The 23,561-nt window shown below is 40.2% G+C and overlaps 1 protein-coding gene across 6 annotated transcripts in view; it reads left to right on the top strand.

Moving 5' to 3' along the window:
* Positions 1-14,004, top strand: part of pbx3b (pre-B-cell leukemia homeobox 3b) — a 56,783-nt gene extending 42,779 nt beyond the window's left edge. The window contains exons 3-11 of one of the 6 annotated variants that reach the window (XM_068703909.1): positions 1,605-1,846; positions 2,815-3,005; positions 4,112-4,247; positions 5,049-5,078; positions 8,882-9,047; positions 9,645-9,722; positions 10,189-10,301; positions 11,119-11,208; positions 12,792-14,004. In XM_068703909.1, the coding sequence (XP_068560010.1) occupies positions 1,605-1,846; positions 2,815-3,005; positions 4,112-4,247; positions 5,049-5,078; positions 8,882-9,047; positions 9,645-9,722; positions 10,189-10,301; positions 11,119-11,208; positions 12,792-12,884 (1,139 nt within the window). In that variant the 3' untranslated portion in view covers positions 12,885-14,004. The remainder of the gene's footprint in view (positions 1-1,604; positions 1,847-2,814; positions 3,006-4,111; positions 4,248-5,048; positions 5,079-8,881; positions 9,048-9,644; positions 9,723-10,188; positions 10,302-11,118; positions 11,209-12,791) is intronic. The other 5 variants (XM_068703911.1, XM_068703912.1, XM_068703913.1 and 2 more) reach the window with 5 other exon arrangements.
* Positions 14,005-23,561: the final 9,557 nt, after the last annotated feature.

Genomic DNA, 23,561 nt, shown 5'->3' with positions numbered 1-23,561 from the left:
CTGAATTAGAGAAATATGGACTGTAGTGGCAGACAAACCACCAGCTATTAGAGCATGTTGAGATATGTAGCCCGGCACCTGGTCGGTCAACATTTGAGTCATGTGCCATTTTGTTTTCATGCTGCACAAACTGGAAAAGAAACAGTCGAGCCTGTCCAGAACGAGAGCTTTGGGTGGAGTTGCGCAGATGCACCATGATGTGGATGAGGGTTAGTGGAGCAGCGGCATATTGTCCACATGGATGGCTTGGCTCTGCAAGCCTGATGGAGCCTTGTCCAGCATCTCAATGTCTCCAACACAAATAGCCACATTCATCCACTCCTCTCACACCATTACACCTAAAAGACTCAAAGCCAGCCGATCCATAAATAGAGGCAAATTTGTTTTTCAGTGGCACTGCAGTCGAAACAAAACACCAGCAGAGATGAAAACACCAGGAGTCGCTAAAATATGATATGTTTCCTAATTTGTTTTTTTTTATTCAGGAATGTGTTTATAAGAGAGAAGAAAGGATTTTTCTTTCTAGTATTTCCTCCTGTGGTCGGCGTGCAGGGTCAGTCGGTCATAGCGTGGTAAAAGGGCTCCTCTGATTGCATGCCTACTGGCTGACACAATAGAGCCACTAATCTCCTTATTTAGAATCCAGTGGCTGGCCATATCTTAATGAAGCTGTAATGAGCTGTTGAAAATCCTTGAATCGCGGGAGGGATTATTGAATTGAAACAACTCTGGTAATCATAACGTTCGAGTAGCCACTCAGTATTTACTGCCCATTGAGCCACATTTGTATCCACTTATTAGAGTGGATTGCCCGAGCTTGTTTTTGTTGTAATTCTGACCCGCAGTGTTCTTTTGTTTGTTTATTCTCTGTGAAGCCTGGCATTGTGGGTACATTGCCAATGCATCAAGGTGAGCATGTATGCTATCTGCTGGGTGATTACGACTTGCTGACAGACCGGCGAGACAGAAAACCAGAGGAAATAAGCAGCAGGGTCTGAGAGCGAAGACAGAATTCATGAATGAGCACTTTACATAAAATTGGCTCCGCGCTCATTTTTGCCGTATGTAGATTTTTACTTCACCAGCACATTTTTATTACTTCTTAGAATATTGCAAAATCAGGATAGTAAAATTATACAAGATTCAAACTATATAAGCAAATAGAAATGAGGTTACTTTCTGGAGTTCCCAGCATTCACTGTGTCAAAGACAGAGACACTCACTAGAGGTATAGTTTTCTGTTTAGCATCCTTTCGCAGTGTAGAAGTGCCACTTCACCATTGAGCATTTGTCAGTTTATGGATGTTGCTGTCATGTCAGCCTTCCCGTACACACAGTGTGCAGCGCAGTGTGTAAATAAAAGAGAACAGGCGTAGACATGGGCGACAGGAACACAGCACACACACACAACAGGCACCCAGTTCATACCTGCAAGGGAAACATCACACTGTACTAAAGCAGACTACGCAGACATAATGCTTTTAATTGCTCTTAACAATTCAGTTTGGGCCTATTTTACCAGTTGTATTTCTCATTGTTCTTGTGTTACTGTCGCTGGATGATGTTAGTTGACCCTGCGTTCCTGTTTGTGTGTTTTGCTACAGGTCTCAGCATCCGTGGTGCCCAGGAGGAGGACCCCCCAGACCCCCAGCTCATGCGTTTGGACAACATGCTGCTGGCAGAGGGCGTGGCAGGACCAGAGAAAGGTGGCGGATCCGCTGCCGCCGCAGCTGCTGCCGCAGCCTCCGGAGGGGCGGCCGACAACTCCATTGAACATTCCGACTACAGAGCCAAACTCACCCAGATCAGACAGATCTACCACACGGAGCTGGAGAAATACGAACAGGTTAGGAGGCTTCAGGATTCTTAGGATAAATACCACACAACTCCATGTACTACCTCCAAGAGAATGAGAATAACTTCAATGTTGTTCTTTTTTTTTTTAACCATTAAAAAGGTATAAATAACCATGTGACTCCCATCAGCTATTTAACATTTCAGTTGGCATTCAAATAGACCTATTGAGTTCACACTTCACATTCATCCAGAACAGCTTATTCCTTGCATTACCAAGAAAAAAAGCAGGGAATATGCTCGATGGGGAGAATGTGTTATCAGTTAGGGGAAAAAAATAGCAATTTCATTCACTGTGTTCTAGCTGATTATAGAGATCCAAAGGAGCGCCTTAGTCATCTGTGTTAAATGAAAGTATGATCAGCTCCTTCACCTAGCACTTTGAGCCCGCCATTAAACACAGGCATTATGGGCGAAAATAGAAGGTGTAATAGTGATGCCTCAGCAAGCCAGTGAGGTAAATTAGACTAATTTACTCCGTGCTCCCTGAGAGAGGAGGTGGGTACGCGGGGGCATACAACACTTCGCCTGGAGTAAATGCATCTTTCTTAAGGGTGTTTCCAGGTTTTAATTATCTAAATGTAAATACTTAACGAATTTTGCTCAGAGTAATGAGCTAAAGTGTGCACTACGTAAATGAGTTATTCTAATTAATCATGTATGAACTACTGGTTTAACGAAAAGCTGTTTGAATTCGCTCTGCATTAGGGCCAAGCCAAATTGCAAATCTGCATTTATATTCAAAGATGACTTCACCTATTATGTCATCAAAGTAATATACAAACGTGGCACTTTGTTGGAAGCTTTTAACAAAAAGAGCTTGCATGTAAAAAAAAACAAAAAAAAACTTCAGATGTGAAAAATGTACACAACTTTAGAACTTTAGAATATGATAGAATATCACTGCTGAACATTTACAGAACTCTTGGCTGCACTTTGTGTCTCTCTGTCACTTGGCAGGCATGCAACGAATTCACTACCCATGTGATGAACCTGCTGAGGGAACAGTCTCGCACGCGGCCCATCTCCCCCAAAGAGATTGAGCGCATGGTGGGAATCATCCACCGTAAATTCAGCTCCATCCAGATGCAACTGAAACAGAGCACCTGTGAGGCTGTCATGATCCTGCGCTCCAGATTCCTTGATGCCAGGTCAGTGGATTGTGTAGTGTTGTTGTACATATTTTTAGATGTGTGTGTGTGTGTGTGTGTGTGTGTGTGTGTGTGTGTGTGTGTGTGTGTGTGTGTGTGTGTGTGTGTGTGTGTGTGTGTGTATTTTGTATCTAGAAACTTTTATTGCTTCCGTGTGACCCATATAAGGTCAGTTTTAGACTCTGTGCAGGTCGGAAGTTTGTTTCTTTTCTCACTTTTCTGGCACAGCACACAGTGTGAGCACTGCAGAGATGCATGATTTTAATTATGTCCATGTTCCATGCATTATCCATTTTCAAGACAATCACGGCCCCACACCTGAGAACAGTTAGGACGAAATGAAATGGGGGGGCCGAGTCATGTGTAATGGATGGAGGGGAGGTCATCAGCAGGTGTTGTGGATTTGTTCTAATCACTCACAGTGTGGTGCAGCGTGGGCACTCTGCAGAGAGCGGCACAAGTTTGGGCCAAACAAGCCAAGTGGAAGCACATTTGCTTGCCCACTGCCTTGGTGAAGCGCTAGTAAACAAGGCAAAATAAGCAAATGCTCAACAACATGATAAGTAGTGCCCTTGGGAGGGAAGGGGACCCAGATCTAGTTAGAGTTTGCTTGTTTCTGCTGGAGATCCCTGGGGCTGTGGCACTTCAGGAGCAATGCTCAACTGTGCATGCCATGATTTCTATAATGTACCGAGATGCACTCCGACTGGGCTTTGCGCTCCATCACAAAGCCCACCCATCCGCTGCACTAAACTCTACACATTACACGCTTGGACTGGAGATTTCAGACCAACAGACCAAATTAAACATTGTATGTGTTTTGTGACTGTGCGTGTGTTTGTTTGTGTGTGTGTGTGTGTGTGTGTGTGTGTGTGTGTGTGGGCTTGTCAGTCTATTGGTCGGAGTCTGTTCTTCTGCGTGTTGACGAGCCTCTTGGAGCGGGACACGATATCCTGCTCCTGAGGGCCCTTAGAGCCCATTCCTCATTATTTTCACCGTTTATGTGTGAGATTGATTGTGCAATTTGTGCAGTCCAAGTGGATGAGTTAATGCTGGTCCTGCTAATAGGCGCGCTCGGCCTTTCTCTCGTTCTGTTCCCCACTCAGGCGGAAAAGGAGAAACTTCAGCAAGCAGGCGACGGAAATTTTGAACGAATACTTCTACTCGCACCTCAGCAACCCATATCCGAGTGAGGAGGCTAAGGAGGAGCTGGCGAAGAAGTGCAGCATCACAGTTTCCCAGGTGGGTAATGCTCCTCTAACAGTAGCTGGTTGGCAATCGGGGGGGGACAGGCTAAAGCCTTGAGGGATAGTTACCGTAGGTCACACCACCAAGACACAATGTCCTCAGCTAACCTTGACATTGTGGCTGCCTAATGATGCTTCAGTCAAGGCTGGTCCCAGTCAGTCAGAGCAGGGCCACAGGGAGGGAAGGCCTATATCATCTTGGCCTCAATCAAAGCATTATGCTGTCCTTCCTTAGCCGCCCCAACGCTGAGTCCCCTGCCATTTCCCCCCTCTCATTCCCATCCACCATGTGTGCTCTCTCTGTTGCCTGGTCAGTCGCTCAGGTCATAAGCTGGGAAGAAAAATGGCATCATCCATTACGTTAAGAAAAGCAGTTAAAGTCTGGTGCTTCAAAACACTAGACGATACTGGCTATTTATTTGTATGTTTTGCTGTTCAAGTGACCTTGCAGGACTCTGCTAATTCACAGTTATATTTTAGACTTCCCCACTTTATATTTAGTAGAGCCTCCTTGTTGGGTAAACCTGAAGGCAATATCTCTCACACCTAACCCCCACATCCAGAGTATTATTATCCTGTGCTCTCGTTTTTTCTGCTATGATTGTGACTACTATCTAGATTTTTTTGATACTCTATTGTTCTATGGCTGTCCTCATGAGACACTATATCACAGCAACATGAATCTATACAATAATCTGCGGTGTTTTTTTCTGTGTGGGAGGGGGTGTTGAGGGGTATATTGAGTGTAGTCATGAAGAGTCAGATACTGTAAAAGCCCATTCTTTTTTGCCTTCAGGGGGTGGGAAGCACCATCACAGTATCACAGGTATGTCATAACTTCTCCTGATCCACTGTTTTCATTTTTTGTAACTCTTTTGTTTATGTATGTGATAGCCTCACAGTTTCCACTGCACAGAACCTCCCTCCCTCACACTACTGGATCAATGCTAATGTTATCATGAATAACAGTATTTGAAGTTTGAATTGACATTTTTAAAAAGAGTGGATAAGTAGCATTTACATCCCACCTTCAAGTCACACAAGAACACAAAGTCTTTTTGATTGATTCATATTTTTTAAGCTACACCCATGTTCTCACCATATTATGTGTGTACAAATGTGTCACATAAAACTTTACTTTTTGGCTATTGTTTACCACATTATTTCTTTTCTTTTTTTTTGTTTGTTGTAGAGCGTCGACTAATTGTGTGGTCTTTTGGATCTTTTTCAAACTGCACTCTGAGATTATTCAACCCCCCGCCCGCCCCATGTTCGCTGTGTGCTTTATAGCGGTTAAAGAAATGGCCACCGACCCTCACAAATGGAGCTCCACTCTGTTTTTTCAAGTGCCTCGCAAAAACAGGCCACCGTTCCAGTTCCCATGAGAACAAATCAGTGTATGCAGAAATTAGAGGGCTTTTAAAAATTCACTTGAACTCATCTCAGGCCCCATTAGTGGCGTACTCCTCGACTGGCGGAGGCCACAGCAGACATTCTTATTGACTTATTCTTAGTGCTTTGGCTCATTTTAAGTGAGTAACAAAGTCGGAGGCTCGACATGAAGCCGAGTGCGCCGTAAGTGTGTTATCCCTCACCGTGCCCTGGCCTTTCAGAGTCGCAAACCGCTCGCTGGGGCCACTCTGAGGGCTTGGATAAGTCATTTTTCAAACACCCACAAAATACTTTTTTTTGCGGGCTTTGTTGATTGCACAAGCAGCTCATTAAGTAAAAACCATCCGTCGTGAATGGTATGCCAATATCAGTCCGCAGCTTTGCTTGATACATCATTGCTGACGAAACACCCTGCATCATTTCAGCAGGGATCATTTCAAATGCGTCTTCCCTGAGAGCAAAGCCTCTTTACCTCAGGAGATCTATGCAGCTCACATCCAGTGATTTAGTTCTACCGAAATGGTGCGATGATAACCTTGAACAAAAAAAAGTGTGTCTGATTTGTTTAATATTGAACCCTGAAAGAACAATGAGCATTGCTACATTTACCCAAGTGGCTCTGTAAGGACAGGATGCCGTCTTATTCCCTCTGTCACTCTGCATGAGCGGAGCTGGGCTCCCTGAATGAAGGCGTGGGATTGGATGCCTGTGGTTTGTGTCAGGGTTTACGGAGGTCCTATGTGAGATAATGTGTGCGAATGATTCAACATTTAAGGCAGATTTCTGTGCAGAGACTCCTTTACATTGCTTCCATTTTTCTTCTGAGTGACGCGTTTCAATATTTCAGATCGTAGTGAATTCAGAGAAGCTAAGACTTGAGCTCTTATTCATTATTAATGTGGCTTGTATAATTGATGGTATCACAGCAAGTGAGACCACCTTTTGTATTTGTATTTAAAGCTTCAGGCATTGTAATCTCAGATATATTGAGATCATAGACAGATTGTGCATTGCATTACATTGACTTATGAGGAGCATTGACCTGAAATAGGGTGAAATAGTTTGAATTATTAACCACAGCTCCACGGCCTCTCTAGTGGGCAGCAATGAAGGCAGCGGTATCGTGTTCTTGCAAGGAGCCTGCATGGTCATTATACAATCGCTGCCTTTGAGGCTGCTGATGTCAGGTAATTCAATCTCACAACCTGGCTCTCACCACACATAGGAGTCAATTGAATGCATGGCCTGCCACAAGATAAAAGGGAATTAGTTCTGTAGATTGGGTTGTGCTCCACACCTTACAGTGCCGTGCATTTGTTCAATATTTAGCTGAACCCGAGAATCACTGAAGCCAGAGTTCAGTGGGCAGGAGAGAAATGTGCTAGAGCTGAGGAGGCTGGTGTAACGTCCAGAGGATTTCAAGTCTCAGGCTTGTAACACCATATAGTGGCAGAATACAGTCATAACACACTTCATAAAAAAGGACAAGAGCAGATTACATTTTATTTTTCAACTGTATTTAACTTTTGCAATTATCACATTTTAATATAAAACTGTAGTATTAGCATGTATCACTGCCATATTTGGTAAAAAAAAAAAGTATACTGGTGTCTATCTACCACTGTCAACTTTCAGACTTGATGATACAAATATGTCTTCATGTAAAAACACCCCATCTGACATTGTAATATATGTAGTTCTGTTTAATACACTGTTTGCATGAACATTTTGTTAAATTAAACATTGAAAACATTTCTTTATGATTTCCAGGGGTTTGTAGGCACTTTGTGAGCTGTCTAAAAGAGCGAGAATATTGCATTGTCTTTGGCTCTACAATCCACTATAAGCAGGTTAAGTAAAAAGGATGATGGCCAGGGCTTTCATTGCTTCCAATTAAACCTTGCTTGTTAGTTTAACCTCTAGGTAAACCCATCAAACAATTGATGTCAAGGAAACCCTGCCAACAGTGGGCCTCGCCTGAATGGTCATTAATTTTAATTGCCTAGATATTAAAGATTTAGAGCACAGAGACATGCAGGATAGAAATGATCTGATGTCCTGCAAATCCAGTCAGTTTTTTACACCACAGCATTGGCGGGCTGCTGGGGATATTAAAATTTAAGCACATGGGTGGAAATTAAATAAAGCGTCATTAGGGGCAGCTGCTCTTTGGCTGGTCCAGCCGTGGGCTGCAGGGCCTGAAAGGGGGGCAGCAGCCCAGCGACAAGACACTCTAATTTATAGAACCATTAAAAACAAGCATCATGTCATTATTATTCCACTGTTACTGCAGAGCCAGCATTCACACATACGGTTCACCCCTCATACAACTTCTCAGCGTCTGACTGATTCAACAAAATTAGCATTTCAGACATTCATTTGAAGTCAGTACTTCCTCCTGCCTTCAGAGTCACATTTTACTTCAGTTAAATATTTCTCTCTTCTTTAACACATCAATTAGCACTGACTGACTTGCTAGTCTGTGTTTACTGCTTCACATGTCTGCAGGTCTTCACCTTCTAACTCTTGTTTTTGATGATTACAAGCAGAAGTTGCTTTCAGGATCACTGAGCATCCATGTACACACAAACAAACACACGCACACACACACAAGTGTTTCATTGCTGTTTTAATGTTTTGTTATTTAAAAAAAAAAATGAAAGCACTTACGTACAGCTACCCAGGCCAGCCATTAATTAAAGCAGATTGTTTATTAGATTATAAAGTGGTATGCATGCTTTAATCCTAATTTTACAATAATTGGACATAAGGTGTCAATCACCTACTCACTGATCTGGAATCAGTGAGCATTCTTTAGAGGGTAAAATATGAACATTTATATATTTTATGGAGAGAAATGTGTGTACCACGTCATCCCTGATATGAGAAATATGTATGTATATATATATATATATATATATATATATATATATATATATATATATATATATAACATTTACTTAAGCGTCTGTGCAATAGGAGCCCCTTGTGTTTTAGTTTTGTCAGGAGACAGAACTGAGAGCATGTCATGCTCCCATCCATGAGAAGACACAAGTGGCTCCTGATTATGGCTTAATTAGCTTGTGTACCCGGCGGACATTACTGCAGGGGCTGGGAATTGGGTACTTGATGGACCCAAACATGACATCTTGAAACAATCACACTGCTCAGTGCACGGTGTCGTGGCTGCTTGACGTCTGACTCCTCTGCTCCTCCTCCTTCTGCTCTACCACACAGGTATCCAACTGGTTTGGCAACAAAAGGATCCGGTACAAGAAAAATATCGGCAAGTTTCAGGAAGAAGCCAACCTGTATGCCGCCAAGACTGCTGTAAATGCAGCACACGCTGCAGCCGCTGCAGTGCAGAACAGCCAGGCCAACTCCCCTACCACACCTAACTCTGGTAGGCACTCCTGCATATAGACAAAAAACAAAATATCTGCCCTCTATCTCAGCCCTTAACCTGCTGCCTACCTGCCTCACTCTCTCATGCACGATTCTCACAGGCAAGAGTGACAGGCTCTGCTCCCAGCTTGGGGATCACAGTGTCTCCTGTCTATAAGACAGTTGATGCCAAGCAAACTCATGCATAAAGAGAGCGTTCCTGACTTGTGAACCGAGAACACATGTATTTTTGGCAAAAAAAATAAAAAATAAAAAACAAGATTCAGAAGGATGCCAGTGGGATTTGTTTTCCCTTGACTTTCTGTCAACTATCTGTCATTTGTAATGCATGTAGTGCCACTGAATGGTTGTGCTTTTTTGTGCTAAATAAAATGACACATAATTGCTGGGAGCATTGTTCCCTACAGTAATAGTATTATATCAAAATGGCATTATATGCAGTTCATATTGAATAAGAGTCATATAAAAAGAGGAAGCCTAAACAGAGGGTATGTTTAGTCCAGTTTAATGAGTAATGTCATGCTGAGTTTGGACTAGGTTGACCTGCATCGGGATGTGGTAAGCTTATGAAGTGGTCCCTTTTTCTTGCACCCAGGATTCCAGATGAAAGATGAAGAGTTTCAGCTGGATTCTGCAGAGAGCAAAAACACTCTTTTAACCAACATGTTTACTGGTACTGGTCTTTTCATAAGCTTCTTATTGTCCTTGTCATTTACCATGTGATACCTCCCTGCCAACGTTAGATTGGAAGTAGGTGATGTGGAACAATTGGGAGCTTAAGCGACCAACCACATATAGAAGTGCCCCCCCCCCCCCCCCCTTTCCCCTTGTGTCGTGTGATTTTCATTTCATTTGTGTCTACTGCATTTGTAAAAAAAAAAAAAAAAAAGATCCTCTACAGTCCTTCTGCATATCGTCCTCTTCTGTTTGTTTCTTTGCTTCCCTTCCTTTCTCTCCTTCACCTCGTAGTTGCCTGCTTTATGGGAGTCTTTCTTCAGTGTATCTGTCTGCTTGAGTCGGGTCTGTGTATGCAGACATGTGCGTGGTGTGTGCGTCTGCGTTGTTTGTGCGTGTGCGTGTCTCTGTTTTCCCTTTATAGCCTTCTCGTGTATTCAGCTACTTACATCCTCCCTTTCCAGGTTCTTCAGGTTCTTTTAACCTCCCAAACTCTGGGGACATGTTCTTGAGCATGCAGAGTCTGAATGGGGATTCTTACCAAGGGGCACAAGTCGGAGCCAATGTACAGTCACAGGTAGGATCAACAATCGGGGACAGTTGCTGACTACCAGTGCAGAGAGCTGTCCTTGTCTTGCCTGTGTACTGAGCCATCCACAGTGCAGTCTGAAGCACATTAAGCCAAAAATAGAAAATAAGAAAAAAACACTCTGCTCATACAGCAGTTCAAATTACCACGGCGAGGCCTTCTATAACCTGAGATTGACTAAAGTGTTTACTGACTATTTCGCTTTGGATGGAATATTTTGGCAGCCAAAATATAATCCCACCCCACTGCTATCATGCCGCAAAGCAATTTCCTGGTTACTATTCCAAACACCTTAAGTAAAACATTTTGTGAATGCATTTGGCTTTGACTTGAACTCTTGGGTTGGTATTGGGTTTTTGGTACTGTGTTTTCCCCCTTTTTTCCTGTATTCTATATTGCTATCTTCCTGTCTCATCTTGTTATTGTTTGTTGTGGATGTCTTCCATTCTGTAAGTTTAACGCAGCTGCACAACTGACACACATGTACAAAAAAAACACCTATGCTTATTCATGATTAAAAACATACATAGTGTATTTGTTATATGATTGTCATGAACGCTTTTGTTTATTATTCCGTAGCCAGTATAGAAAATGTAATAGATTTGAGCATGCTAGTAATGTCAGTATGCCTTTGTTGTTTCATTAGAAAATCTATTAGCTGCGTTACAAATGTGCTGTCTCAGGATTCCCTTTGTGATTTCACACTAGTCAGTATCTTTTGCTTCACTGAGCATGTTTACAGTTAGTGTTGACCTGCTTTGAGACACTGAGTTGACCAGCTTGTCCACCTTGTCTGTCCCCTCAGGTGGATACCCTGCGCCATGTTATCAGTCAGACGGCAGGATACAATGATGCTCTTGGGGGGAACACAATGTATAGTCCACATGGGTTAACTGTAAGTAAAGCTTTTAACGGTTACATATCTGCTGCACGGTTATATTTAAATTATAGCTAATGAATGTATATTATATTCTACTATACACATGGCAGATACAGAGAAACATAACCTTGCATGTGTTTTCCCATAGCAGACATAGCATCTTGTCACTTTGCTACCTGATATGAATACAAGTTGCCTTTAAAAAAATCACATTACAGAGCAATCTTCAGCTTTACTTTAATAAACATCTTTTAATACTTTGTGTGACTCAAACCAAAAATGAGATGAAAAAAGGTGCTTTTTTTTCCCCCACACGGTATCTGTTGCATTTAGCTGTTTTGAAATGCTTCACAGTATTTTCCATAGCCTTATCTTCATGATAAAATATGATCATGTGATCCCCCGCAGCATTTTCCAGACATGAATTCCATCTACCTTGATGAGGTTTGATATGGCTCCTTTTTGTAAAGCAGCTCACAATCTGAGCCAAAGATTAATTTCGTTGATGAGGGAGGATGATGAGAAAGGAAAAGAGAGAGCAATAGTATCAGACAGCTCTCTCTCTCTCTCTCTCTCTCTCTCTCTCTCTCTCTCTCTGCACTATAACAGAACCTCAGTATTTGCTCTCTTTACACTGTTATGCCTGTTGGGTAAAAGGCATGCATATTTACAGTCTAATATTATTTGAAACTCAATCATCAAAAATAGGGTATTAGATTTACAGCAGTGTTACTCGAAAAAAAAGAAAAAAAAAAGAATTCATGCAAAAAATAATTAACACATTTTATGTAAACAAATGGTGGGGGCTGTTGCCAGCATTCAGTGCTTTTGGTGTCATGTTGGCTTTGCTGAAGCCTTATTGCTATAAGCTCTTCAGACATGTCAGCTCCTACCAGGATCAAGCGTTTTTCACTTTCTCACAAGGTTTCTCACTTCCATGCGCCGTGGAGACCTGTGCCTACTGGCTCACCAGAGCTCAGCATGATCCCTGCTAACACAATCGAAAGAATCGGAAGAAAACATATCGCAATAAATACAATATTTTGAATAAGTCAAATTGTGGCAAAGCTCCTATGTTGTAGCAACAAAGCTTAAAGTTCCACACAGATATATTAGCATAGACTAACCTTTAGCTTTGTTGGTGGTGACGTAGAAGGATCCAGTAAAGGCTAGGTCATGCCTGGAGCAAAGCAAAGTCAGGTTGGCTAAGACTGGCTCTCTTGGAGAGGCCCTGCCCTGTCACTTTCACTCAGCTCCCCCCACCTCACCCAGCCGGAGCCCTCCCTCTCCTTGACTGACAGGAGAATATGTAGCGACAAGCTGTCGGCCTCCTGCCGAAATCTGCTTAGACACTGATTCCCCGGACTGCTCCTATTGGTCGGGACACGAGACAAATTTGTTTCCAAGATGCTGATGCTACTGTAATGCAAAGACTTATCACACAGTGTCGGCGTATGTAAAACATGTTGATATCAGCTGACACATTAGAGCAACCAGAATCTAGTTTGTGTTGTGTTACATTTTGGGGATAAAAATGTACCAAGCTCATATTGCAGAGAATGTGATTGTAATCTCAACCTTTTCCATTTGTGTCCCAGGCTAATGGGGGATGGCAAGATGCAACGGCTCCGTCTTCTGTAATATCTCCGACAGAAGGACCCGGAAGTGTGCACTCCGATACCTCGAATTGATCTGCTATTAATGCATCTTCGCCTCAAGCTGGGCATGGACTCTTTTCACTGACTGCAGAGGATACAAAAAAAAACTACTTTTCACAACAGATTGGTTTGTCCTGTACCTTAAAACTTGCCACACACAAATGACATTATCATTAACACCCAGTGTTTCCTGATCGTTCAGTGTTTTCTTTCTGTCTACATAAATCAGATGTAATCACCATGCTCTTATTTGTTTGTCGTAGGGGTAAGCACACACATGTACAAACAGAAAACAGCTCTGAGATGGCACTCAGTAAACTTTCAGATAATTAGCTCCTCTGAACTTAAAGTACTTGATGACACTCACATCATTTAATTTGACATTTTAAATGCAGCGATTTGTTTGATTCTTGCTTTAATTACTACTCCCATTTTGATAATTGGGTTCTCTTTCAGTTCTTACAATACATAGATTAAAGCAGCTGTTTCTTTGACTGTAATGTGCATGCAATCTTGTCCAGCAACTCAACAATGCTACTGTTGACAGCTCAATGGCAGCTTTGTAGTTACTTTCAAGATTTATTTTTGCCTTACAGCCGTGTACATTAGTAGAAGGAAATGGCTATTCAAACTCTGGAACATAAAGAAGTGTAATTGATTGCTTGACTATAACATGACACCATTCCATATTTTATCATTTGATGTTTAGTATGTACATATGTAAACATTTCTTTTGTACTGCTTATCAACAAATCCCCCACAGTATATCATTCCTTCATGGCGCACATGAGCAGGCCCCGTTACACAGGAAAAGTTGTACATAATATAGCTCAAGAGTAATTATACATCCCACAAATCAAAACACAGCTTTATTACCTCATTCAAATTCACAAAAAAACAATAATTTCCAACATTTCTGTAGCTTAGAGTGCTCACTTACTACCTCTAAACAATATCACCACCATAGTTTCCTTTGCCCTTATTTAATGTTTTTATAGTTATTTTGATTACATCCTGTAACACTGTAAACTCTACATCCTCTATGTAATCTAATGTATATTTTAATCTTTTAATAAAATGCTGTTGCTGTACTGCAACTTAAAATGACAAAAATAAAAAATGAAAATGATAACAATATTAATACCATGAGACGGGGAGGGGGGGGGGGGGGGGGGGGGGGGGGGGTTGAAGAAGAAGTTGTCGGTCTGTGGCTTTTACGAGGGGGTGCGATTAACATTGTTGATAAATTAACACCAAACAGTGAAACTGTTGTAAATATTAAAGAAGAAAAAAAAACATTTTGAATGTTGCTCATCTTGTTACTAAATCATGCGGAAAAAAGAGGAAAAAAAATCACTATAAAAACTGTAATGCATAGAGGTTTCAGTATTCAGAACTGTACATTTCCAGCTCTGTTCAACAGGGTTCAAAACTTGTTTTCTCTCTTTTCTATTGTATGTGATTCTGAAACTGAAAAAGTCATGACAAATGATTTGTGGCAGTGATTCTAATGTATTAAAGATGTTTAGTGTTACTTTCTAACCAGACTACACCCTGGACTGAAAAGTCTTCCTTGTGGTAGTTGTGTAATTTCAAACATGAATAAACCTTTTGCTTTCATGACAGCAAGTTGTGCTTCCTTTTGTTGGGTCAGTGGGAGAGGCTTGACACTTTTCTCCTTCACAGACTGCCAATTCATTTAAGCCGGTACATCTGCTGTCTCCTATTGGTTTCTGTCCCATTTTCAATGATACAACTTCATGTATTTTCACGTTTTGAAGCAATTTTATTGTGCTTATTTACACTTGCTTTATTTAATCATTCATCAAATATAAATTCACTCCAATATTATAAGTAATGTATGCATCATTTGCATGCAGTGATCCCTGCATTCATAAGCCCTGCACAAGGCCTTTGCTCCTGTTTTATATGGTGAATAGAAGGTTAAGACCTGGTTTGCAGCTACTGTGGAGCTGACATGGTTAGCGCAATTAACTGAAATGTCAGGCACTTCTAATTCAGGCTTTTTTGTCTGTCTGTTGTGGAAAGGCTGCCTTAATGGATCATTGGTTACCAATTCCACATGGAGATTGACATCCATTTATTCTCATTTTCTCAGCAGAGTTCTTCATTCCTGTCTTCCTTCTCGGGCTCGAGTCCAGTGTTTGTGTATCTCAGTCATGGATTTCTGAGTTTAAGTACCACTGAACGACAGTGTGTTTGTACACTGCTGCAAATAGAGAATACCACCACTCACAATGTGCAGCTAATTTAAAACTTCTCTCTGTGTGTGTGTGTGTGTGTGTGTGTGTGTGTGTGCGTGCGTGCGTGCGTGTGTGTGTGTGTGGGGGGGGGGGGGGGGGGGGGGGGGGAAGAAAAGAGATGTAACAGCAGAGCATGAGTTTAATTCAAGCGCAAAGCACAGACGGTTTCCCAGGAGAGCATATTTGTCCACTCAACCAGTGCAGAACCTCATCGAACACCTTTCTCTGGAAATCATATCTTTATCCTGAAATCACACACTTCATGCCACACATGTCCAAATGCATGGAGATACTTTTTTTCATAGCAATTTAAATCAAAAGTGTAGTGCATTTGATCAAAACAGAAACTTTAAACTACTTTGCATAGCACTATTTTTGTTATGATTAATAATAATTATTGAGTTCTGCTTGAGGGAGATTTTGGCAACATTTCAGCATTGTTTTATTTAACATTTAGTGCATCTGCCCAAGCTAGTTTGCTCCATTTTAAGGCTGTTTAAGGCCATTCTATTCTAATAAAATGAAATGTGCATGTGCATGCACACTCCCTCTAACAGGAATTATGAAAGCATTTGCAGTTTGAAGTCCAGTACTGCTGTACCCTGCCATTTGAATTACAATCTATTTGCTCATTCTTCCTTTACAAATAGATACATTTGCTTCCCCAAGACTTCAGCTATTGGATTTTAAGTACTGCACTCAGCAAAATTGGCCCCAGAACCTTTTGAATAAAGAAGTTACATTTTCTGAGATTATGCCTATTAGAGATTTTTCTAAGGTTCATTAAAGACGACATTTTCTAAGTAAAATTCACCATGAAAAGCATGCATCATTAAATATGGAAATCCAGAATTATATTAGCAATATGCACATAGCTAGTGCCAATTAAATTAGAGAAAGATATCATTTATATTATTAAGGTAGAGTTCATATTAGATTAAATATAAAATGTAATTCTTTCACAGTTTGATTTATAGCTTATAGTGCATTGTTCACATACCCGTGTTATACTGTATTTCAATAGAGAGCTTGTTTATATTTCAATGTAAAAAACTATAATTGCATCACACTATCACTAAATTAAATTGGAAGGAGGTTCAAACAGGAATTCTCAAACTGGCACATATATTCTTAAATGTGACTCTATATACACACAAAGCCCTTAAAACATCATTAGTGTCTGCAACTACTTTGTTTTTCACTTACTTAATAATTAATACTTTCTAAAAGTCTTAGTGATATCAGAATAAATTAAGTTAATCTGAGTGTCCAAGACAATATTCAACATGTTGTAGCTTCAATCCTTGATCAAAGACTGGGATATGTAAAATATGAGGAATACATATATATATAGTAACAGAATGAAAGCGCAAAAGCCTTGTGACAAGCGTGACTATTTAGGGTTCATTTAATTGTATACTGTAGATCGGCAGTTTTGACAAAATGCAGCAGAACTCAGACATGGGGTAATGTGTTGCTATATAAGTGTGTTGGTGCACTTATCTAAAGATCTTGCTTTTATTACTGGCGTGGATCGTCTGTGTGAAGTCAGTATTGGAAGTGACACGATTTAGCTTACATGTTTTAAAAAAATTGGTAGCATTTTACCTTAATTCCCCCTATTTACACAATTTAACATGTAATACGTGTGTTATACACATACTATTATGCAGGAGTATGCAGATATAAGACCATTTTAAGAGGTTATTAACAATTATATCTTCTCCTGAGACATATTGCATATCATTACTATTTTATTATATTATCCTTCATTATCTGTTTGTACACCAGCCTCCATATGCTGTATGGATGCCCACAGGAGGAGGAATTATACCTTAGACAAATGTATTAATAAACACTGATATCTGCTTACAGCTATATCGTGAGTAATAAACCATTTATTAAATGTTACCAAAAAATGTTTTTACATAACAGTGCTTTATGATTTATGCAGTGAACTCCTTCAAATTGGTTGTCCTTCCCTTAAAGTTATATTTTTGTTCTTCAGTCCATATTACATCTAATTCATGGTGAGAATGCTTCTATCAAATTACAATTCTGATCTAAAAGAAATATGCTTTATTCCTATTGTGAATTTTAAAAAAAGCACTTTAGTTGACTCGATATATAAATAGATTTTATATAGAATAGATATATATTTGAAAATCTATGATTCCCCTGAACAGATCTGGTTAACATGCTATTTCATTTTTTGTAGAATAATCCCTCTGTATAATTTTAGCTTTGCAAGAGCTTGCTTCATGAGACGCTCATAAAGCCATGAGCATGAGAGAAGTGTACAGTAGTTTGATTTACTCAGCAGGAGTATAATGGACCACAGACTGCCTGCACTGATCTCTTCAGCAGCACTGACTTCTATTACAAGATGAGTCCTGAGTGGCCTTTGAGCTTAAAACAGTGGAGTTAATTAACATTTGATCCTACCTCTCCTTACATCTTTAGAAGTTCATTTGCAATTTCATTTCAGCCCTTTCGTCCATTTTGGTGCTCAAAGATTGCTTTACAATCACACGAAGCCTCATCTCTGAACTGATGGTGGCTTATCATAGCTTGTTGGGCAAAAGCAAGCATGTGAAGGCTTGTGACAGGAGACAGATGTTTGCCTTACCTCTTAGCAGACGCGTGTCAGCAAGCAAGGGCTGCCTTTGTGCTGCTCAAATAAACTGACACCGAGTCACGAGAAATAGAAAACAGCAAAAAAAAAAAAAAAACAGGACCTGTATCTGTCTTTCTCTGTGTCTGTCTGCCTTTTACACACATACACACATTGCGCAACACAAATTCAATATATACATCATGTAACTTTATTAAATCAATGGCTACATTCATTTAATGTTTGGACCTTTGTAATTTGGTTTCATAAAGACTTCATTACCGAGCCAAATGTATCATCATTGGCTGAACTGCACAACTTACAAAGCAGGTGCAAATCACAGAGGCAGATGATAGATGAAACCTATGGAGCACCATTTCATATAAAGCCACTAAAGACTCAAGTACCATAATATAAAACTGATTGTGGTGACAGCTCTTAAATTCATTTGATCTATAGGGGTGCAGCATCTGCTTTTGATTAAAAAGTGGTCCTTCATTCATACTTAACCCTTACTATTATTTAAAAAAATATGTTAATATGTGTAATTTATATAAATGATCAAATAATGTGCGTTAAAGGCAGGGACATTGACATAATGCAAACATGGCAACCCTGAAAACATTCTTGAAAGTGGTTCATGTGCCAGTTACAATTAACACTCGTATCAATGTTTCCATTGGGATGTGACTGGAACAACTGCAGCTTTCCACATAAAGATGCACTCTACCACAGCTGAATTCAATGCATTGGTTACAGTATTTTTTTTATTAAAGATCAATAACATTAATTACAATATTTGTTTTTAAATTGCAAATTTTTCACGAGAAACTAAATGCATTCAGTGTTTTTGTTCGAGCTCAAGCATGTGCACAATACATTCTGGTGAGAAACATTCAATGTAAATATATGTTTTGATGCTTTGCAAGAAACTTGTAAGGCAGCTTTTAATGAACACATCATGGCATGCAAGCATCTAAATTCCATTTCCACACCCATTATTAGATTACTGGTATATTGGCATAAGTGAAACACATTTTTTAATAGTTTATTGTAATTTAAATCACAACTAACTGTATATATCAGTTCATCTAGAACACTATGCACTCACTGGGCTCCGTTTGTGTATTCTAAAGAAAACTCAAGAACAACATTTCTGCAAATCCGTGGGTATTAACTGTGAATTTTTGGTATTGGTGCACGGTATGTCAGCTAAGAGTTGGCAGGGCATGCCCATGGACAACTGTATAACTGTTAGGGCTGATGGAAAATTTGATTAGGTTGGCAGGGCACGGTAAAACGAGTGCTGAGTCAAGGGTACACCCTAAACCTGTGATTGGGCAGGAGCCGTGGCATGAAAAATGATCCTGTTGCTTAGAGAATGATCCGGTGTTGACGTAAGGAGACAAATACATCTGTGGGTTGAAGGTGCTAAAACTGGAAAACAATAATTTAAATTTTTTTCCCTCCTTCATAACTCACACAGGATATGTCAGGTCAAATATTTAAATTAATTAAATTAACCATTAATTATGTGATATAAATGTTGATTACAATTGGCATATAGTGATGAAATGTCCACTCTCCAAGTGGTTTAAAGATCAAAGTATTAAATGTAAATTCAAAGTCCTGTGTCACCATCCAGGCTACTGTCTCATGTTTATTTCCTCTCTCTCCCAGTCCGACTCTTTGTCTCCCCGTCTTTGCTTGGATATGCGTCCTGACATCCAAAAGCAAATGATCGTGTTGTCAACTTCGAGGGAAAAAAGCGGTTGAACCGATTTGTTATCCAAGATTTGGCAAGTGGATCATTGAATAAGTATACCAGACAACAGACTAAATTCATGTACAAGCTTTAAATAAAGGTATAAAGTGACAGGTCTACCTAAAGTGACAACAAGTTTGTGACTAGATGCCTATGATGTGTTTCTTTTTTCTTTTTTTTCAAAAACATAAAATGGCTTGTTAAATATCTTTTGCTACATGTTTTTGTGCTGGAGGTGGGGTGATTCAAAGAAGGACGGCCACATGCTGAGAAATATCAAAAGCCTCCGCAAGCATTCAGAGTAGTTTTGAGCTGCTAAAGAAACAGTACAGTCAGAGTTATATTTGAGGTTTATAACCTGGATGAACCTTATTGTTCACCCTCATCATTGTTTGCTGCTGCAACACAGGACTTGTTTCAGCAATAGGTTTACATCCAAGAGTCTGCAGAGAGCAGTCATTTGTTTCTAGATTCTGAGATGAGCACACTATGGAGGTGTACCGAAATCGTTTTAGTGCTTGTTTTCAGCAGCACCGATCATTGCTTACAGTGTTCTCATGTGGCTTTTTGTTTGTGTGAGCCATGTACTGGTTGTGTTTTGTTTCTTTGTGCTGTAGTGTCTCAACTGTGGAGGCATCATGAGATCCTAACCACCATCAATTCAGTTTAAGTTTAGCAAAGATTGACAGTAAGTAATTTGTCTTTTTGAAGCTGATCTATATGAACATTTCTGTCTCACTTCATAATAGACCTGACAATTGGCAAAGGGTGTGTCTTACTCTGTGTTCAGACTGTGTTTATAGTGTTCAAATTCACTAATAGATGCCAAAAGACATTTATTTTTCCAGAACGAAATAAAACGAAAAAAAATGCAAGAATCACACAAATGTTCAGAAAGAAGGACATAGTTTTCGGGAAAAAAAACGGTGTGAGTTCTGAAGTAAAAGGGATAAGAAGGGGGAGCTGAACACAAATGCACAAAGACAACCACCCAAACATACCTTTGGAGCATCTTTTGTTATCTAGCTTACAGCTGGAAGTTTGGGGCGAAGATACAAGAGATGTACAAACACCCAGCGGTCACATTCAGGTGAATAACACAAAGCACAATATTAGCCTATCTTTCTGTGGGAACATATTTTAAAAGGTTTTATTCAACATTGTGGAAAATACATAATTTTTTTGATTGTTAGATGAGATGATCGACACTATTCTCATACCTATCTGCTAAATATGAGGCTACAACCAGCAGCTAGTTAGCTTAGCTTAACATAAAGACTGTAAACAGGGGGAAACAGCTAGCTTCCAAATGAGTTGTGGTTTTATGGTGCATTATATCCTCGACTAACCAGCAGAGATTCCAGGAAGTTGCTGCTCCCACACTAACTTCCAATAAAATGCTCTTCTGGTCACTTTTACACTTTTTCTACATTTCAAACTAACTTTAATGTGTCAATATGTGAGCTTCAGAGATGCTGGTAGGGTGAGGCTGTTTCTGCTATTCACGCTGAGCCAAGCTAACCTGCTGCTAGCTGGAGTTTTTATATTTAAAAGGGCAGAAATGAGAGTGGTTTCAATATTCTCATTCATCTCTCAGCAAGAAAGCAAAGTCAATTTGTTAATTTTACTGAAATCTATCCAAACCTGAAATCCACCTCCCAGCTTCTTTGATTTTGGTAATTACTTGAAATGACAACACATTTTTGCAACACATTTCACCTCCTCCATGCACTATCTAGTGCAGTGTGGCTATAGGCTACATTGTGTAATGGGAAGTCATTAGCTTTTGGTCTGATGCAGTTTGTTTTCAGTCCCTCGCTGCTACATTTATATTTCATATCTTTTGTTTCACACTGTATTAACAGCTGTGGCTTGTTTTTGCCATCTGCAGACAATTACTTAGTTTACTTGGCTTTGTAATAATAACATGTTTTCTTCTTGCAACTCTCTCAATAGACAACATACTGCAAATTCTTGACAGGTGCTGAGGCATTTGCTCGGGAGACATGGTGAGGAGGATTATTACTGCATTATTTAGATCTCCTGAAATAAACAAACACATTTCCCTTCCTAGCATCATGTGTGACTACCAAGTCAGCATTGTGTTTTGCATCGCTCCAGCTCGGAGCAGCCAATTATGATTTACGTCAACTACCAAGAACCTCAGTGGCCCTTTTCGCTACCAACAAGACCCACTTAGTGTCGAATATTTCCCCCTCGATACCCTCTCATTTGCTCAGTATCTCCTCCTTTTATGACCTTTTTACATTCACCTTGCCTTGTTTCACCTTCTTGCTATCACCACAGTGGCTCAGGTTCCGCTCCACAGTCTAGTTTCAGTATAATAACTTGACACTTCACATTGCATTAGTCTTAGTCCCGACAACAAGGTTATGTGACCTATAGTGTCAGAGAGCATACACCATACTTGCCTGGAGTAGCTATTTATCAAGACAGCTTTGGGCCACCTATGATTCAGAGCAGAACAAATACAGATGTGAGGCGGTTTTACTGAGGACATATTTGTCCAGCAACCAGAGTTTTGGCTAGCAAACACCATCACACAGTTACCTCTCACAGGACCTGAATGGGACATTTAATCCTATATAAGTCGCAGGGTTGTATATCGTCACATAGTTCAAAAGCATAGGTGTCATTTTCTTTTAAATGCAGTGTTAAATACGGAAAATGCTACGTTTCTGTCATAAATGTATGAGTCTTTTTTTTTGTTGTATTGATTAAGCACAACAAGCGGAAGTGTGGAGGGCCGTGCACTGGATGGACGCGGTGAGGAGGGAAGGAGGCTGAGTCTGAACCCTGAGGAAGTCATTAGGAGACCAGTGACCTCACTGGTGCAGCGCTCAAAGAAGCTGCCCACGGGCATGATGTCATATTTTACATGCCATCAGTCATTCTACCACCCCTGGTCATCAAACCTGACGAGCATATAGATATTGACCATTTGAGATCATGAAGAGGAAACATGTTTAAGTGAGCTGAGCATTTATGTGGACGTTTTGTGTCTGTATTACAAAAGACACCAACCATGTTGCTGTAGTGTGCTCAGTATACACATTGTGGTATCAGAAGATACACATTTAAGGCAAGCATATATATTCTTCACATGACCAAAACTGGTAATTACAAGTGCCGTTCATGCTTGAATTGCCTTGTGGGTGATATTTTGTTTTTTAAAAAAAACAACTAAATACAATTCAACCATCTAGATCTGAACCACTGTAACTGATGCTCTAACACAGAACTTCCTGTTTTCCAGAGCAATTCTTCTGGGACATTACATGACACTACATGTACATGTTTGGAATAAAACATGTTGTAGCATCATAAATATTATCTTTATATACAATTTTTTTTTACCAAATGTACTTTTTATCCAATTTTTTTTTCAATAGGCATTTCTTGGTGCATTAGCTCTTAGAGTACATCATCAGACAAGGGTCATAAAGCAAGCTCAGATTGAATTTATATTACAGCCACAGACAACAACTGTACAGCACAACACATAGCAGCACTTTGACTAACTGACATTATCATGATGATTAAACCAGAGAAGAAAATAACTGTAAGCTTACTGGTATGCCAGGAAGAGGCATTCGAACAACACTGTGTACATTTGCATTCATCAAAAACCCCATGAGACTTTTCACATGTCTGCATTAAGCTTCAACGTGCTTCAAGAATCACCTCAGAAAGCAGTGTAACCAGTGTGGCTACTATGTTGATACAATCTGCACCACTGTGCTGCATAATTTATTTTATTGCACAAGAAGTAAACCTCTATCACTCTTCCACACAAACGCAGCCTTAGTAAATGTGTTTATCTTGTTTATTTCTCTCTCTCTCTCTCTCTGGGTCTCTGGGGTCCGAGCCGCCCCTGTCTGCTTCCTGGTGGTGTCTGGGAACTCAGGTCTATGAGGCACCAGGATCATTTTCCCTCTGTAGCTGTTGTCAAGAGCATGGACCCAACTAATTCATCTTGCTAATGGCAGGTGGGTCAGTTGAGCGCTATAATTGTGATTTCCGTTTTCTCATTCTCTCTTTTTTTG

The sequence above is a fragment of the Cebidichthys violaceus genome, unplaced genomic scaffold (genome assembly GCF_023349555.1).
Source record: "Cebidichthys violaceus isolate CVI_PGR_0920_01 unplaced genomic scaffold, fCebVio1.0.p SCAF_9, whole genome shotgun sequence".
Taxonomy (NCBI): domain Eukaryota; kingdom Metazoa; phylum Chordata; class Actinopteri; order Perciformes; family Stichaeidae; genus Cebidichthys; species Cebidichthys violaceus.
Note: the sequence above shows the minus strand (reverse complement) of the source record. Positions and strands in the feature narration are given on the sequence as shown.